General features: G+C 36.6%; 1 protein-coding gene across 1 annotated transcript; it reads right to left on the bottom strand.

Moving 5' to 3' along the window:
* Window positions 1–3096: 3096 nt before the first annotated feature.
* BTC (betacellulin) lies at window positions 3097–20049 on the bottom strand. Its single transcript, XM_026717335.2, has 6 exons — window positions 19884–20049; window positions 13750–13848; window positions 8857–8962; window positions 7867–8013; window positions 5732–5839; window positions 3097–4577 (listed from the first exon to the last, which is right to left on the bottom strand). The coding sequence occupies exons 1-6, from the start codon at window positions 19927–19929 to the stop codon at window positions 4574–4576; spliced, it is 510 nt and encodes a 169-aa protein (XP_026573120.1). The 5' UTR covers window positions 19930–20049; the 3' UTR covers window positions 3097–4573.
* Between the last annotated feature and the right edge of the window lie 94 nt (window positions 20050–20143).

Here is a 20143-nt window from a genome sequence, read left to right as displayed (position 1 = left end):
TTTTCGCGGGTATTTGTATGTGGATCTTTGGTTATTTGGGTTTTCTCCCACGTAAAATTTGAAGTATTTTGGCAACGTTTCGAAATCTCATTTGTCATCTTCAGGCTTGTGTCTTCGGCTTTGTGCTTCTTGATGCTACCACCACACTTCCACGTAGAAAGCAGATTCACACCCACACAGATGATGAGACACGACCACGGACCAGAAGCCATACCGCAGCTGCATCACTACCCACTTCAAACCCCGCCGACCCATACATGAAGCGAACAGACGCCCAACGTGAAGATGTGGCATGACCACGAATGTGAACCAAACAACAGGATCACAGCTCACCAGCTCAAATCCCCCGACAACTAAGACTAACCTGAGCACAACCAAGCCCCCATCTGAACAGAACACACCCCCAGCCAATCAGAACACAGCCAACCCTCCAACCAATCAGATCACAGCCAGGCCCCCAACCAATAAGAACACACCCCCACCCAATCAGAACACAGCCAAGTCCCCACCCAGTCAAGTCAAACTCCCACTGGCAGTTAAAAGGAAGAAGCAGCTGCAAGCTCACATTACTCCAAGAAGCACAAAGCCGAAGACACAAGCCTGAAGATGACGAATGAGATTTCATTGAAACGTCGCCAAAATACTTCCAATTTTACACGGGAGAAAACCCGAATAACCAAAGATCCATATATAGAGAGGGGGGGGGAGGGAGAGAGAGAGAGAGAGATGTATGGATGTATATATAGGTGTGTGTGTGTGTGTGCGTGTGTGTGTGTGTATGCTTATTAATCTTTGTAGTTTATCTTCATTTATATTAATAAAATTCACTATATTCTTTCAATTTCTTTAACCTTATAGGGAAAACTTATTTTATATCCATTTTAAAACTCCAAATATTTCTTTTAAAACATTTCTAAAGTTAACAAATTCTAATAGTTCCTTTTTTAAACTTCCTCTTAACATAGTTACATTCAAATTCCCTTTCAATAAAAGTTAACTAACTTTAGGAACTACCCAAGCAGTACATATAAGAAAAACAAATTCATTTTATAAACATGGAATCATACATTGGAACTTTCTTTCAGTTACATGGAGTTTTTACTCCATCCTTACTCCAGTTAGCTCATTAAGTCACTCTTTCCAACATGTCCTCATAAATTTAAAAAAAAATCTGGAATGTCTATCAAACAAATATAAATTTCTCTTTTGCTCAGGAGATTCTTAACTTATTAGTATCCATAAAGAAAAAGTCCTAAACTTCTTCTCTTGTGGATTGTTGATTTAATTGAAAGAATTTTCTTTCATTTTGCTGGAAAGCTTGCATTTAAACCATCTATAATTGGTATAATTGTTTGGTATAAGATTTGTATTCTAAAATTACAGTTATGTCCTTTGCGTTGTTAAATACTTGTGGAATATCCTTTGTGGTTTGGTTAACTTTCTGCAAATAATTGCATCTCTGGATTATTCAACATTCTTCTAATTATTTGAGTAATTCGTTTTTCTTGCTCCTCTTTAGAACATAATTGACCTATAAACTGATTTTTTCTTAATTTAAACTCTTCTTGAATATAACTTTGGCAATCTGATGCATTTAATATTTCTTCATCTTCAATTCTTTAGCTCCATTTTATAATTAAAGAATAGACTTTTACAAAACAAATGGTATTTCCTGGCCAATCAGAATTCATTAAAATCAGAAGATTATAACCAACAACAAATAGTCCAAAGTTAGAGATGTTAATACCAACATCAAGTAAGAGTAACAGATTCATATAAATGACAAAATAAAACCACAACTTTAAGATCCTTATGTTTCTCCATCAAAGTTAAAATAAATGCACTCCACATTTCCTTATTTTAGTTCATCACCAGCTGCCCTCTTCCTTGTCATTCAGCAATAAGGATGTCTCAAAAATGGTGCAGATTTTCAAGAAGGAGTAACAGGCTTTGACTGAAAAGAGTCTCTTTTACCTTATTAAAGATAATAATCTAATAAAGTTTTTAAGAAAGCCGTGATTTATTGCCCATTTGAAAAATAAATTCCAAAACAGCTGCTTTTTCAACAGCAAAGTTGAAAACAGACCTGCCCCCAGCTGAATGACTCACTGACTGCTCTGAAGCACAATTCCCCAAATCTTCTGCCGACAGCTATTGTATGGAGGATCTTGTGGGATGATTCCAGGACTCTTCCTAGTCCAGGAGAGTCCTGTAAATGTGGGGAACATAGTTTCCTTGTTAGTAAATTTAAAATGCTTTCATCCAGAGAAAACTCCCTTTCATGGAGCTTTTTCCCCAGATTGGTTAGTCAGCCACCTTCACCAGAAGCCACCAACATCATACAATTCTATAAGTTCTAGGAAGTTCTGAATATAGCTGATAACCGATATGTGTGAATCATAGACATCATGATAAAGAATACTAGTAATATTTAGGATTTGGTCTCATTATTGTCTACAGATAAACTACATAAATATATCTTCTTAACATTGTAAGACAGTCACCCCAAATTTGGTAGACATCAAACTACAATTATAAAGTATAGTTTACAGATACAATTCATTCAGGTTAGGCTTTCTTAATAACTTGTAAGATTTATCATTCCTTTCATATTGCTGAACACAATCTAAGTTTCTTCTCTTAAGTGCTGTGGAAGAGTGATATGTTTCATAAAAAATAATAAAGACTCCCATCCCTTCATATATTGAAAGATATGACACATATTGAAGCATCATATACAACAAGATGCCATAATTTATATATTATATAAATATAATATTTATATTTGTAATAAGATTTGCACCATGTACATGAACAATTACATTTTGAAAGGCATTTGGAAATCACATTGTGCAACTCCAGGACATCAGATCAGGTCTGACATCAAGAGCCAAAACGATTAGTTGACAGCAGCCTGACCTCCAAGGTCCTATTGTATATGCTGTCAGTGACCCCAATGCAAAGTCTGATGCCCGACGTGATGCTACAAGTTTGACAACCCTGCTCTGGAGTCTTTGCTTATAGTGCAGCCAAGAAAGTGCAGTACAAGAAAGAGGCCCAGTGGCAGGCCAATATGAAAGCGTGCCTACAGACAGGGCTGTGTGTGCCACCTGCGGCATGCATGCCATAGGTTCGCCATCACAGACCTAGACCTTTAGAGGGTGATATGGAGAGTAAATTACATTATGTGCAACCAATATACCAACAAGCTATGTATGACTTCACATGTATGATGCCTTTCTAAATCCAATCTAAAGCATAGACTCAGAACAGTGAAATTTTGCAAAGCCATATTAATATGGTTATATTCCACCTCTCAGTGGAGATAGCAGCAAAGCTAAAGGTAAAAGAAAATAGGTAGTTCAAAAACGCCATATAAAACATGAAATCACCAATTTAAATTACAGCTGTGGAATCCTTGGTGCTCTCTGAGCTTGTTTGCAGACATTTGTTATCTGAATATGTAACATCTTAATCGCTACAAGGGAGTAGAATTTACTTTCTATTTATATACATTCAGTAGCCTACCAACACCAATAGGGCAAATTACTGGATATAAACAGAAAGCAAAGCTCATTCTCTTCTAGTGCTGAAAATATTACCTGCAAGCAAACAACCAAGCTCAGAGAACACCAGGGACAGGGGTGGGATTCAAATTTTTGGGCATGGCTTGGTGGTCATGTGACTGGGTGGACATGGCTTGGTGGTCATGTAATTGGCTGGCTGGGGCCAACTCAATATCACTCACATCGAGGCATGCATCTCCTCCCCTGGCCTCTTATGACTGTGGGGATGCTGCAACAGTCGTAAGTGTGAAAAATGGTCATAAGTCACTTTTTTCAGTGCCATTGTAACTCTGAATGGTCACTCAAGCAAAGTACCAGCAAAGTACCAGCAAAGTAGGGGGAAAAACTCCAGAGAAGTTCCAGAGACAGGAAGTCTAGTCCTGCCAAGAATGTAATAAGGGTTAACGGAGAGGCAGTTTCTGTAAGCAACACCAGAATGTTTCCTTCCTGCCTTCCTTACAGGATTAGGCCAGTAATTTCTTCTAATAACCAGTTCTCTGAACTGCTTAGAATGTTAACAACCAGTTCTAGCGAATAGGTGCAAACTGGTAGAATCTCACCCCTGACCAGGGACTCCACGGTTCAACTCGGAGTTATTGATATTTTTTCTATTGATAAAAGTATAGCTATTACTGAAACTTTAACTAAACATAACTGCCCAAGTGCCTATTTTAGTTACTCTAGAATACGCTATACTACTAGACATTTTATCTGTTTTTACTGAAGATAAAACACCAAGTTCCTTTTCAGATTGACAAACTGAAGAATGTTAAATTCAAATACTATGCTTCTAAAATCTTTCAGACATATAAGAAAATTCCAGGATTCCCAATATTATCACTACTATTCTCATATTAATAATAGATTTTGGCAGATATCACATCAGTGACTGAAGTTATATACCCATGTTTATTTTTCCTTATTTATTTTCATATCACTAGTCCTCAGGGAAGCCTTCAAAAGGAAAAGGGCACAAGTCTTTGGAATTTGCCAGCAGGCACTTTTGTTTACCTGTAGAGTTAAGAAAGAAAGCAGTTATTATTATTATTATTGTGTAGTTCAGATACTCATCAGATGTAAATACCTCTGATCTTTGCAGTTGCTTATTATGGGTTAAGCATACAGAGAACTACAGACTTATTTCTCATCATTCTGGTGCAATATAATATATGATAAGATGAAAAGATTTCTGAAAATTATCCTATCGCAAAAAAGTGAAAGCACAATAGTGTAGTTTTTCAGCAAATCATTGGGCTCATAAGAACTACTCTTTTTTTTCACCCTCTGATGAAGAAAAAGTCACAAACAGATAGCAAAGTGAATTCACGTGAATTTGGGGTGAATATGATACTATCATCCACATGTTTCTTTTTTTAAGTGTCTGTCAAGGGGTGGGTCTGTTTTCTTTTACATCCTCTTTGACTACTCACTTTTCCAGAACTTTTGCATGTATTGGAAGAATAACTTCTCCATTGCTTTCATTTACAAATCAAGCTGAGCAGAGGGCATATGTGCAAAATCCCTTGCTATGGTTCACAAAAGGGAGAGGCAGTGCAGGCCAGGCAGGTTTCTCTTTATATGATCTTCCTGAATACTGAAATTGAAATGACCCTGCTATACTCTTTGTGAAGGGGCTTTTTTCTACCATCATAACAACAAAATATTCCTCATTTTCTCATTTAATTTTCCTGTGTACTTTCTCAATGGAACATATGTATGTAATGTAAATAAACATAATCCATTTGGTGTGGGATAATTTGCTTTCTCCTATGTGAAAGAAAATAATATTTAGGAATAAAGAAACCCTCAATCTAGAAAAATATCTTAAGAAACAAAATGAAGTCATGTCCTGATTACATTTCCATCAGTATTGGCTAGTAAAAAAGGAGATTATAGCCATTATGTCAGTAAGATACCAGTGAAAACAATCAGTTAATTATGATTTGCCGGTTCACAAAGAGAAATATTGCTTTCTCATTACATTACCATTAAAACATTCATTTGATAAGTATCATTCAGTATAGTAATCCTTTAAACTAAAACAAACTTATATTAAAGAAAATATTATGAATTCAAATAAAAATAATATAATTAATTTGGGAAATAAAATAAATTATCCCTCATTTTCACATTTCCAGCATGTAAAGTTTCAGAACCTTCTTTACCTTAATTCAATATCCATCTCATGTATATCATCAGTTTTCATTGGCTGCTGATTATCACAAGTCCCGGATTCCTCCTGTTTCCTCTTTCTACGTTTTTTCCGACAATAACTTTGAAAGGAAGTAAAAAATTAAGTCTATGAGTTACAAATTCATAATACAAATTTGTTAGCTATGATCACAAATTATTTAGTCTAACCAATATTTTGTAAACAATTGATTTCCAATACAACTAAGTAAGTATTACAAGTGTATGTCTATGTTGAAGGAGAATGTTATCTCCAACTAAAATCAAAGCAGAGCAACATTTGCGTTCAGGTCAACTCAAATGCAGCGATGTGATCTGTGACCTGCTTCATTCAACTCTGAAGCCCTGTTCTTGTCTTCAGATAAGCAGAAGCTCTACTAGCCATCCAATGGAGGTCAGAGGGAACATGGAAAGGACTGTACACATGACCCTATCTACTGTCAAGTCTTTATATATTTAAAAAGAGTAATAATGAAAAATAGTCTTGTATTTTTGTTAATTTTCAGCTCACGAAACCAGTATCTCCAGTGAATGAATGAATGTTCATTGAATGTTCATTGACTGTATTAACTGGAGAGGTTTCTTAAATGGAGTGCCACAGGTGTTGTTTCTAGATTTTCTGCTCTTTAATAATTTTATAAACAGCTTGGATAAGAACTTAGAATGAGCTAGGGAATCCCTTCCCCTTCAAATATTGCTGATCCATAATTTCTAATAGCCTGAGCCAATATGACCGACACTGAGGAATATTAGAGTTGTCATGAAGATTATTAGAGATGTCATTATATGCCATTACAGAGATTGTCTATCACAGGTTCAGAAAAAAGGCTACCAGATTTGCAGCTGATAAGCTGAGACTAATAATTAAAACCAAAAATCAAGAATCAGTATATACTGATAAATCCAAATCAAAATTATAAAAAGGATAATCTGTAACATATTTTAGCTATAAAAATTATATACATATATAAAATATATACATATATACATACATACATACATATGGTAATCCTAGGCAAGATCAAAGGCTTCTGGTCCAAAATTCTACATGGGTTAATCCAGATATTATGGATTATCCATAACAGAATGTAAGTTAGTAGTATAATATCGCTATTGAAAAAGCTGAAGCTCAGATACTTTGGCATCAAATGAGAAGAGAGGACTCAGTGAAAAAACTTGATGCTGGGAAAGATTGAAATCAAAAGGAGAAGGGACAGCAAAGGATCAGATGGTTAGATAATATGATTAACATTGTGGGCACGAGTTTGGGCAGCGTGATGATGGAAAACCAGGGGACCTGGCATGCTATGGCCCATGGGCTTGGTAGAGTCAAACAGGACTTAGCAACTGAACAACAGGAATATGCTACCTAAGTTACATAGAACAGAACAGAACATAATAGAGTTGGAAGGGATCTTGGAGGTCTTCTAGTCCAACCCCTTGCTTAGGCAGGAAACCCTATACCATTTCAGATAAATTTTATCCAATCTCTTCTTTAAAAACTTCCAGTGTTGGAGCATTCTCAACTTCTGGAGGCAAGTTGTTCAATGATTAATTGTCAAGAAATTTCTCCTTAGTCCTAGGTTGCTTCTCTCCTTGATTAGTTTCCACCCATTGCTTCTTGTCCTGCCTTCGATGTGCTTGGGAGAATAGCCTGACTCCCTCCTCTTTGTCGCAGCCCCTGAGATATTGGAACACTGCTATCATGTCATCCCTAGTCTTCTGTTTTATTTCTCTGCCTATTTATTATATTAAAAAGAATTACATGGAATTTATTATTTATTTGGAGCAATAGTGTAACAAAAGTATATCTAAAAGTATCTAACCCACTAAAAAAAAAAAAGCTTTTCTACAGCTTTATATAAAGGAACAATATTGGAGAATATATTGTATCAACATAACTAGAATTAAGGAAGAAATGTTACCTCAATGAGGAATAGTAAATTCAGTTTTATTTTCTTCGTATATATTATGCAAGCGTGTGGGAACACATGCACATGTGCGTTTTATATAGTATTAGAAACTTCCAAAAGTTGTAATTGCTAAACTTAACCTTTGTCATTTCATGAAAATACATATAGAAGCCAAACTTTCATTTGGGCATACTCACTGAGTGCAAGTGCAGATATATGCAATCAGGATGATAAGCATTACCATAACAACTATCAAAGAAACCACCACAACTTGACTCTGATCTCCTCTTAGATAAAATAAGTCCAACCGCTCACATCTTTCCCCAGTGTAGCCTTTCTCACAGCTGTAAGAAATATAGAAAAAAATGTTTTGCAAATCAGTTTTCTTGTTTCCTTCAGGACTAAAGTATATTTCTGCAAACTAGCACCTATCCCACATCAGTACACATTTGTGACTAACGCAATCTTTCCCAGCCTGGTTCCTTCTAGATGACTTAGATCACAACTCCATCACTAGCCATGCCAACTGGTGATTATGAGAACCATAATGTGACACAGTTGAAAGGTACAGATTGGGAAACCTAGGATAGATCTGCAAACAAACTGCACATGCAGATGAATCTTAGGGCTTGAAAACTGCCAATGGAATTCCTGATCTAGGAAATGCATTCAGGGAAATATCACCTGAATGTGATAGTGTTTGTTGGAAATACGAGTTCTTAGAAATTTAAAACTATGAACTCTTTCCACACAGTCTCCATTGATATATAGTGGGAGAGGGTCTGCTTTGCATCTTCTGAAGTCTATAATCTATTCTTTGGTCTTTTTGATGTTCAGAGTGAGGTTATGACTCTTGCACCACAAGACCAGTCTGAGAACCTCTGACCTATAGGCCGTCTCGTCTCCTCCTGATATGAGTCCCACCAGCGTGGTGTCATCTGCAAATTTTATTATAGAGTTAGTGGGACAAGAGGGGGTCTAGTCGTGGGTGTAGAGTGAATACAAAAGGGGGCTCAGCACACAGCCCTGTGGAGAGCCAGTGCTGAGAGCAAGAGTGGAGGAAAAATAGTAGATAACAGATTCAAACAAATACATATTTGGCCTGAGCATATTTGGAGATATTTGGCCATTGAAGTCATGCTCAGGTTTAACTCTTGGGAAAAGGCTTGTCTGGTTTTGGAACCTACATGCAGGATGGAGTTTGTACTGCAACAACATAGCGGCATCTTCCCTTGACACAGAAGTACTCGTACTCCTCAGGACATTCGGAAAAATGCCCACTCAATCTCAAATCTAGAAATAAGGAAATAACTATATAAATATAGTATATAATATATTAGGTTCTACTTAAAATACTTGTTCACCGGATTACTTGTGACTAACTTTTTCCTGCTGTGCTATTTTTCATAGTTTCCTCATTTTGAAAAATGTTTTCAGTAATCGTATTTCTTAATTCTTTGAATATCATTTTGAGTGGAAAATTCCACATAGGTCTTCAATCAATTCTGTGTCCAATTCAAAGATAGCACATAGGGTTTTCAGGAGCAATAAATAAATAACAAATGCATATCTGCTAGAAATAAGTTTTAAAAAAATTAAAAATGTGTTGAATCAAATGAAAATCCCATCAAGTACAACAGTTTGTTGCCAACATTGCTCTCTATCTTCCCTACAATTTTGTGATCCATTACTGGAATAATGATGCAGCCGTGATGACTTATAGCTGTGAAGTAACTTAGTGTTCCTTTAATTTCGTTTAACTGCAATACAATCAGAGGTGGTATTCAGCACATTCTGACCAGTTCCGGAGAACCAGCAGCAGAAATTTTGAGTAGTTTGGAAAACCGATAGAGGAAATTTTGAATAGTCTGGCAAATACCACCTCTGACTAGCCCTGCCCCCATCTATTCCCTGCCTCCTGAGTCCCAGCTGATTGGCTGGATCTTCTTTTGTTGCCCTACACAGGAGAATGGAGCTGGAAAGCTGGTTAGTGGGGTATTGAGGGAATGGAGATTTTACAGTATCCTTCCCCTGGAGTGGGGTGGGAATGCAGATTTTACAGTATCCTACCCCTGCCATGCCCACCAAGCCATATCCACCAAGCCATACCCACAGAACCGGTAATAAAAAAATTTGAATCCCACCACTGAATACAATAGAACAACAAGGTTGAAAGGGACCTTGGAGGTCTTCTAGTCCAACCCCCTGCTCAAGCAGGTGATCCTATACCATTTCAGACAAATGGATGTCCAGTTACTTTTTAAAAGCCTCCAGTAGTGAAACAACTTTTGAAGATAAGACATTCCACTGGTTTATTATTCTCAGTGTCATTGTCATTACTTTCTCCCTTATTAATTTCCAACCTTTGCTTCTTGTCTCCCTTCTAATGCTTTGAAGAATTGGATGATCCTATTTTCTTTGTAGCAGCTCAAATATTGAAACAATATTATCACATCATCATCATTAGTCCTTCTTTTCATTAGAGTAAACATACACAATTCCTGCAACTGTTCTTTATATGTTTTAATCTCCAACTCCCTAATCATATTTGTTGCTCTTTTCTGCATTCTTTCTAGTCTCAACATATTTTTATATTGTAATGAGCAAAACTGGATGCAGTTTTCAGTCTAGTCTTACTAAGGCCTTATAAAGTAGTATTAACATTTCATGTGATCTTGATTTTCTGTTAATACCACCTAAGATTGCATTGGCTTTTTGGGTGGCTGCAACACATTCTTGGCTCATATTTAAGAGATTGTTTACCAGAACTCCAAGATTCCGCCAGAGTTATTGTATTGAGCCAGGTTTCACTTGATCTGTACTTGTACATTTGGTTTTTCTTGTCTAAGTGTGAAATGTTACTTTTCTCTGAAATGTATTTCATTTTGTCATTTTGCCAGCATTCAAGTCTGCCGAGATCCATCTGGATCATGAGCCTATATTTGAGCCTGTTGACTATTCTTCCCAGTTTGGTGTTATCTGAAATCTGATGAGTCCTTCTTCTATTCCGTCTCTAAATCATTTATGAAGATGAACTGAAGAGTCCTGAGTCAAAGACAGACCCTTTGGATACCCATTGCTTACTTTCCTCCATGTAGAGGTAGCTCAGTGAAGGGATTCAAATAATTTAACAACCGGTTCTCTGCCCTAATGACTTGCATGGGTTGGGTAGGTGTAGCTGGGTGATCATGTGACTGGGTGGGTGTGGGCAACTCACTGTCACTCATCACACCCAGCCCTGTCTTCCAGCCACTCTCTCTTTCCCCAGGACTTGGACCTATATGCAACACTTCCAGAAATGAAAGAGTTAACCAACCCTCAATTTTCTGGTACAAATCCCCGCCCCCTCAGTGAAAGGATGGGAAGAGACCAGCAAAGCATTCTGCTCCCATTGCCTAGGAAAGTAAGACATTGGAGGCTGAGCTTATTAAAAAGCAATATATTGTGTCATAACAGCCAACGCTTCACACCTAAGGTGGCAGAGCCAATAAATCCTATTGAATCCTCAGAAGCAATTTACAATTAAGGCCCATTTGCACCCCTAAATAATAAATAAATAGCAGAAGAAGAAGGATTGACAAGACTTCTGTCCAGGCAATTCTGAAAGAGACTAAGCTAAAGCTAGATTAACCCCTTCCTTCCTTCCTTCATTTTTCGGCCTGATTTTGGCCATTTTCTAGGCCATGTTTTGGGTCATTTTCCAGGCCATTTTGGCTGGGTTTTGGCTTGGTCTTTTTGGCTGGGTTTTTTGGGAGGGGGGCATTTTGGGGCCCCTTTTCACTGGAAAATAACCCAAAACAGCCTGGTAAATGGCCTGAAATGCCCCCAAAATGGCCCCCAAATGGCCCAGAAAATGATCTGGAAAACAGCCAGAAAATGACCATTTGGGGCCATTTTTCATCCCATTTTTGTCCATTTTTCAGGTCATTTTTGACCATTTTGGGGTCTGTTTTCTTCCCCAAAATGGTCCAAAACAGCCTGGAAAACAACTGGAAATGATCTGAAAAACAGGCAAGGGCAGGGCCAGTCAGTGGTGGGATTAGCTGGTTCATCAAACTGGGCAGAATTTTAACAACCGGTTCACTTGAACCAGTCTGAATCGGCTGAATCCCACCTCTGATGTAGCTCCATTAAACACTGAGGTATTGCCTTCCTCTTGTCCTCCACATGATTCCTTCTATTTAGATGAGTTCTATTGAGGACTAGATGTTGAGTATGGTTGGTCAGCCAATTACAAATCCATCTGGTAGTGCTCTCTCTTGCATATTTTTTCTAGCTAACCAAGAAGTAGATCGTGGTCTACTTTGTCAAAAGCCTACTGAAATCCACATGTACTAAGTCCACTGCATTTCACTGGTCCATTAATTTAATCACTTTGTCCAAGAATGAAATAAGATTTGTTTGGCATGACCTGTTTTTGACAAAGCCATGTTGGCTTCTGATTATAGCTTTGCTTGCCTCTAGATATTCTCAGATTTGTTGCTTGATTATCTTTTCCAGGATTTTCCCAGGCATTGATGTCAGGCTGATTGGTTTGGAATTTAATTTAACCACATCAGCTATTTTCCAGTCCTCTGATAATTCCCTGGTTCTCCAGAATCTTTGGTTCCAAAATCCCTACTGCCAGTTCTTGAAGAACTCTGCAGGTCCTGTTGATTTAATCTCATCTAGTGTGGACAAGTCTTCTCTTATCATTTTTTTTTGTCTATTTTAATTTGAATTCCTAGACTATCTTTTATGGTTCTGTTTTTGGTAGGTTGGGGTATTTTTGTGTGTAGACATATGCAAAGAAAGAATTAAGTAGCTCTGCTTTCTCCCTGCTCTCTGTCACTTCCTTTCCATCTCCTCCCATTAGTGGACTAATTGTTTACTTGACTTTTTTCTTATTTTTCATATTTTGAAATAATCTTTTCTTATTATTTTTGACACTTGTTGCAAATCTTAATTCATTCTGAGCTTAGCTTTCCTGGTTTCATTTTTGCAAAGTGAGGTTATATGCTGATATTCTACCTTAGTGATTGATTGTTACAGCAAAGACAACTGATGAGTTCGAGCTGCAGAGTATGATATATAAATAATTGGAAGAGAGAAAATCGGGGCAGAAGAAAGGGAGAGAAATGGTTTTATATTCAATTAAGAAGCTTGACAAGATACAACAAGAGCAATTTAGAAACAACTGATGGATGTTAAATAAAACAGATTTATCAAGATGGGAAATAAGCCTAGTGAAACTTTGAACGATGAGAAATTAGGCAAGGCAAAAGTTGAGAGAGATTTAGATCTTACATTATGCAAAGTCTGAACTGGTTCTTAGAGATCTCATCAGCAAGCAAATATATAGAACATGAACCTATTTCTTTCTCTAGCATGGCAATAATTACATGTCTTTGATCTATTCGACTTTATATTTGTTTTGTTTTTCCCATGGGTTACATCTACTCTGACACCTTTGAAAATTCAAAAGCATTTGCACCTTCAGACTCAAGGATAATTCTTCCAAATCCAGATATTTTCCATTCTTGACAACTGTCTTGGGTTGGGTTAAAAACTGCACTACTGTATTAATATAATCTTAATGTAGATTCTGTTTATTAAGGTATTATTATTAATTGGACAGGAAATGAGAGGCAAATAAATTTCATAATAAACAGATTCAAATGACGGTCAGTAACTGAATGTATGCATATATATTTCTTTTAGGAATCATTAAAACATGATATATTTATAATTAACATATTGCAAAATAAAAGCTTACTAATTATGATTGCCAGTTTCCTAAAACATTGTGCACTGTTACATGTAATTACAATGGAAATTATGTATTTATTAGATTTCTCTCCTGCTTTCATTTTCTATATAACTCAAGATGGCATAGATAGTGCTAATTCTACTTATTTCCCCCATAACAAATAGGATGGATTCATAGTCACTCAACCACCCCATTCTCAAAGGGCAATTAGAAGTCCCAGTCTCTTAGTTTCTAGTCTTTCACCTTAATTACATCAATTAATCAGTTGAATGTCTTCCTCACCATTATTGAAAATCAACGCTATTATCAGGAATTACAATCCATCTGTTACCTGTACATGTTCCATTCGTGTAATCACAGGAAAGCTTCTTGGTTTCCGGGCTGGCTGTTGCATTTTCACTGCTAGTCACAGAGCTGAAAATGACTATGCCTTTAGTTGGGGAGGAGAAGGCGGCAAATCATTTCAAAAGTATATTTCAAGTAACTAGACTCAAATTACAATAATACTTCTACTAAGTGTACAGCTTGTTTCTTGTTTCTAAAGATACAATTCTCTTAATCATAACAACTAATGTGGGTTTTGTTATGTCTTAAGAAAAAATTCAGTTTGAAAAACTTCTGAATGGCATACTGTAATACTCTAGATCAGTGGTCACCAACCAGTGGGCCGGGGACCACTGGTGATCCACAAGAAAATTTTGGTGGTCCTCAGAGAAATATCACCCACAAAGTACCCCCCAAAGCAATTAATCCAGGCTGTGCGGGAACACAAGGCTACGCCGCCCACATAGCCCACAGGAATGCAAGGCTTGCATCACTTGCATTGCGAACAACACGAGATAGTGAGGGGAGGGGGGAAGGGCAGAGGGGGGAGCTTGCCCCATGTGCCCCACATGCCTGGCCTGGTCACCAGGCTGCTTCTTTCTGCTTCTTCTTCTGCTTTTGGCTGCACGCAAGGAAAGCAGCAAAAGTATTTTTTTCTCTCTTCCAAACTCCACCAGAAACAGGTCTTTGGGACCTTGCAAGTCCTCCTTCTCCAAGAGGCTGCGCCGGTGTGACAACTCTCACAAAGACTGATTTCTGGCAGAGTTTGGGGGAGAGAAAGAAAGACTTCCGCTGCTTCTGCTGCTTTCCTTGCATGAAGCCAAAAGTGTCTATCTGTCTGTTTGTCTGTCTCTCTCTCCCTCTCCCTGAGAATGGAGCTGGAGACAGTATCTTGCAATCCCAAATAAAGAATGATCGATCGGTAGGAAAATGGGGTGGGGAATTTTCCTGCAGACAATTTTTGGGATTTTCCCAGGGTCTCTGCTGCTTTCTGCAGAGACCTTGGGAAAACATCAGCAAGCCACCATCAGTAAAAATTCATATTAGTGGTCCACGGGATTTAAAATTATGAGTTGGGCGGTCCCTGAAGTCCAAAAGATTGGTGACCCCTGCTCTAGATCAGGGATCTCCAATCTTGGCAACTTTAAGACTTGTGGACTTCAACTCCCAGAATTCCTCAGCCAGTAAAGCTGAGGAACTCTGGGAATTGAAGTCCACAAGTCTTAAGGTTGCCAAGGTTGGGGACCCCTGTTCTAGATTACTTACATTACCTATGTTCGATAAAGTTTAAAAAAAATACCTCATAACATTTGCCCTCAACTATTTGAAAGATCTACTTCTCGTAGCAGAGTGGCAGATTAACACACCTTTGCTAAAAAAAAGCTAACAGAACTTCCCCAGAAAAGGAAAAGCTGAGTGCTCATTTTTGCTCCACATATTTGCTCTTTGAGAGAAACTTGACAAGATTTGAAGGGGTTTTATCAGATATACAAAAATAGAGCATTAAAAGTCATGGAAATAAACAGTATGTGCAAAGTATCAATAAATATACATTTATTTATATTATTTATTTATGTTCATATTGTAGAAAATTTAATGCAAACATCAGAAGACAGTAGCAATTTTCCTTATTTACTTAAATTGACAAAAGTACTGAAATTTGTTCATATTCTAATACATTTTAGAAACAGATAAAAGAAGATATATTGATAATTTATTTCACTTAGATTTTGTTAGGTTTTCATGTAGAAGATTGTAATTTATTACTTCCATTTTTCACTATGATAGATCTGGTGATGTGGTGGCTCAGTGATTAAAATGCTGGGCTTATAGTCTGGAAAGCCGGTAGCCCAGGTTCAAGACCTGAGTACCATGCAATAGGTTGAGCTCCTACCTTCGTCCCAGCTCCTGTGAATCTACTGGTAGCAGTTCAAAAGTATGCAAATGTGAGTACATAAATAGAGATAACAGCCTCCATGACGTCATACTGACCACATGACCCCAGAAATGTCTTCGGACAGCCTTGGCTCAATAGCCTTCACACACACATGAACACTGCCCCTTACAGTCAGCAACGACTAGCAGAGTAAAATCTGCAAGATCTCCTTTACCTTTTTATGTCCAATTTAAAACTACTAGAACTACGTACCTTTCCTCTAAAAAGTAGCTGTTTATGCTTGAGACTGGTTTTGTAAAAGCTATGAAACTGTCAAATATACTAGAATGTTGTTTACAACTGATTAAATTAGTATTTACCAAACTTAATTTTCCCCACAGAAAATAGACTATGTTACTATGTATAAATTTAGCTATTTTAGCTAATTTAGCTACAAATAACTTTGGCTACTTTCCCTGCTGAAAGTTCCAACATAAGACAGCAAATCACATTGGATCACTTACATTGATTTCTGAACAAGCATGACTAAAATTAATCTCAAAGATACCTTTATTCACCAATTCCAATATAGCCTTCTATGTCAGTCTACAATCATTATTATTAAATAATATTTTCACCACAGGAGGCCTCAAATAAACATGTGTAAGAATTTCTTCAGCTGGTGTCCCGGAATTAATCCTCAATCCCCTTTATTAGCTCTTTCCAAAAGAGTTTGTTTGTTTGTTTTAAATCAGTATTAGGCTCAGATATATAGCGTATCAATTGTACAAAACAAGTTCCTCTTACTAAAGCTTTCTTAGAATGAATAGTGATGTTTATAAATTATTCTTTCCTCACCCTTATTCTTGCCTACAGGATGCAACTTATCCAAATACTTCCAATTTTGCACACCTACATACTCTTTCACAAATTTGCATGCATGAAGAAGCCACTCAAAGTAAAAAAAATGGCTGCACCAGCAGAAATTTTTTTTCCCTAGAAGCAGTGTTGTTCCTACTCCAATTGAGCAAGCTGATAAATTGATGGCAATTTCAGGAGTATCCCTCTGGCTCTTTTAAATGATCAATCTTTCTAGATTAGAATTCAGTATATAAATACAAACTGCCAAATATCAAGAATATTTAATATAATATAAATATTAAAGCTCAACAAGAAATATTTAAGCAATGAATTCAGCCTCATATAAGAAATCTGTTAATAAAAAAGAGCTCATAACACCAAAAGATAATTAATGTTTGCAATAATTGGTCAATCTCTAACTTCTTGTTTCAGGTACATTGGGATCCCAGTTTTCAGAATTCTTAGCCAGCATATTTAAGGAAAATTATATTAGATTATGGGAAGTATTATAATTCCAAGTTTGGTAACTTAAAATGAGAATATTCTTAAGATAGGATCATACTTACAAAATGCTGTAACAGAAGTTTAAAATTTGTCTCAATTATGACAGATGTGCAGAAAAATAGTACAAGTAACGTGGTAGTTTCTAAAGGTTTGATTAAAATATGATGTATCATTAAACTACTTAAATTTCACATATGTAAATGAAACAATCTAATAAAATACTTACTGGTAAAGCCAATAAGTTCCACAGGTATTTAACTAAGCAAGGCCTGCAATCTTCAGAAAGAAGCATAATTCTGCTCAGACATCTGACATATTAAATATGAAAGGTTTTTTATTTTTTAAATATAGAGTGGATATGGTACTCAAAATAATAATTAGAAAATATGGATATTCAGTTCAACTTTGAAAGTAAGATAGTAAATAAGAGGGGAAAATATTGAACTAAATATGCTCGAAACACAAAGCCAGAAATATGACCTATAATTTAATTAAAGTTATCCACATTAAAATTTCAAAACAGGTATCTTTTTGAAGGATACAACAATTAACAATGTAATGAATAAAGAAATAAATAAAGAAGCTACCACACGTAAGGTTGAAAACAAACACAAATACTGCTAATATTGGCATACCACTATCTCAAAATTACCAATACAAATTGGAAAAAAAAAAGATTGTGCTGGGCCCATACATGGCTGAAACTTTAGTAGACAGGGTACCAATAAAACAGCTGCACCTGTACAAAAGCTGTGTAGCTCATTCTCGCTCTCTCCTGACTGCATGTGGTATTCACCTGCTTCTCTGTGAATTAAATGTTATTACTTATAAATTACAGAAAATATTAATATGTTTCAAATGTCTATCTGTTATAGCATAACAGTATAATTACTGTAAGTTATAATTAAAATGGAATTATCCTCTTTCTCACATTTCCCTTTTTCCCTGGCTCAAGTGACAGCCCTGTTAATTCATTAATTGTCTTGTTACCTCCTTTATCTTCCCTAGGTCTGTTAAGCATTTCATCACAATACCTTAATATGAGATCTGTGGGTTGGTAGACTAAAGAAGAAATATGGGGGGGGGGGGGAATATTGTAGAATACAGCAAACTACTTCCACATTATTGTCGAAGAAGCAATATGAATGTCTCCATTTTGTCTCCAGCAGTTGAACTCCATTATTTTGGAATACTTAATGGACATTATTCACCAGATATACGAACAGATCTTTGTCCCGAAAGTACACTTCATTTCCAGGCAAAGCAACAACACAGCAGTCTCCCAACAAAAGAATTAAGTAGGAAGGCATGGATGTTTTTTAACAGTGTGTTTCATCACCAAGTGTTGACTACTAGTATTAAAACATTCCAGGAGTTCCAGAAAAACATGTAATCCAGTTAAACCACTTGCAATATCTCAAGGCAAGTGCCATAGAACTAGAAAATATTCCAATATTTACACTGGTATCAATATACGTAAATAATGTGATGTTTAATAAAATTGTCAGAAAGTATTTACCAAAAACCATCAGATAAACCAATCCAGACATATATTCTGCAATGCCAATATTTTCAAATAACCCTGATTCTCTTTTGCTGAAAAACCAATACTATGAAATGTCATGAGTTTATAAATACAAAGTTATAATACAATGCAAATTAGTACCATAATTATTTTCAATTCTCTATAATGTAATAGATTGTTAGTGATATTTAATGATATGATTGCAAAACTTAGATAATAAACAATCTAACTTAATAAATCCACAAGCCCACATTATAGCAAAAACACTTACATAAGAAATGTTTATACATAAGAATAAATAGTATAAAATATGCACTGGAATAACAATTGAAGTGTAAGCACTGTCAAAATGGATTGTAATATACACAACATTTTCATTTTAAATATTTGTATTGTATTTTATATTTTAATGTTTTAAATTTTCAATAAAGATTTTTCAAAAAAAAGAAAGAAATGTTACAAACATATTTAGGCTGGTTTGTGATTAAACCAGAGCGGTCTTCTTTTATCTTTTACCTTGTTTCAAACTGTCCTGGATTCTAAGGCCCCTTAAAATAAACACACAGGATAAAAATAGGCACTTAGGCACTAATAAGTATCCTGCCAAGCAATGCTGTAGCAAGGCAGCCTAATCTAATTGATGATATATTTTGCACAGGAAAAAATCTCCCTACTTCTGTTTCCCTTGTCATAAAAAAAATGCGTATTATAGCAAGACCTGAAGGAAGGAAAGAATGAAAAAGTCTGATTTATCATTAATGAGCAAGGTTTTTCAGTTGATGGAATAGATTTGACTATATTCCAAGAGGACAGGGATGAAGTCTTGACAACAGCAGCCTAAGCTATCTTTCTACAGAGATTCTCGTCTAAAAAAAAAGATCTCTCTTTGTATTGCAAAGTCACAGTCATAATTGCAAGCACTTTGTTGTTCAAGTAAATATAAGATATGGATAAGTTGTTTATTTTTTTCCTAGCAGAGTTCCTATCCAGGACAAGCAGCAACACTACAAGTGATGCCAAACCTGCTGGGAGTTTTCTTATTAATTTATTTATTAAATTCATATGCTATTGATTGATTTAATTTATATGCTGCCTCTCTCACTCATAAGACAACTTTTACAAGCTTATAAATTGCTTGGAAATCCCTACCAGAGAAGAAAAATACTGACAGCAGGATTTAATTACAAACGCCATTCTCTTTTCCGGCAAGGGTCCCAGGGCATATTAGTTGCATGACTGATGTCAGAAAAAGCGCACCTGTTGAACATTTGCCTGTCGTGAAGCTATCGAAGGGTGTTCTACGCAAGAATAGGTGCAAGTAGCCAGGAACCCACCCGATAACCATGGTAGGTAGAAAGGAAACGTCAATCCTCACCCAGGAACAGCAGAGGGCCAGAACCCAGAAGCGCGTCTAAGGCCATCAAAGCCGGGCTTTCACCTCCACTAGCCAGCGGACAGCAGCAAGTTACACGAAACAGCCACCGCCCCACAACTTGGAAAAATCAGGAGGCGCCGCTGAGGCGGAAAGGCGCAGCCTCTCCAGCAACCTGAGACATGGGTTCCTCCGCCTCCTGCTTCTCCTGCCTGGAAGGCACAGGGTTGACTGTCCGCCGTCCGCCCTCTTTAATGCCCCGC

Source organism: Pseudonaja textilis, chromosome Z (genome assembly GCF_049901715.1).
Source record: "Pseudonaja textilis isolate UNSWEBS1 chromosome Z, rPseTex1.2, whole genome shotgun sequence".
In the NCBI taxonomy this organism is placed as follows: Eukaryota; Metazoa; Chordata; class Lepidosauria; order Squamata; family Elapidae; genus Pseudonaja; species Pseudonaja textilis.
This window is presented reverse-complemented; position numbering and strand designations above follow the sequence as displayed.

Excerpts from the sequence above, each read along its gene's own strand:
- BTC (XM_026717335.2), bottom strand. The coding sequence starts at position 19,929 with ATGGCCTTAGACGCGCTTCTGGGTTCTGGCCCTCTGCTGTTCCTGG. Across the intron at positions 8,963-13,749 it reads CACGAATGGAACATGTACAG|ATTTGAGATTGAGTGGGCAT; the intron begins GTAACAGATGGA and ends CCTTATTTCTAG. Across the intron at positions 8,014-8,856 it reads GTACAAACTCCATCCTGCAT|CTGTGAGAAAGGCTACACTG; the intron begins GTAGGTTCCAAA and ends TATTTCTTACAG.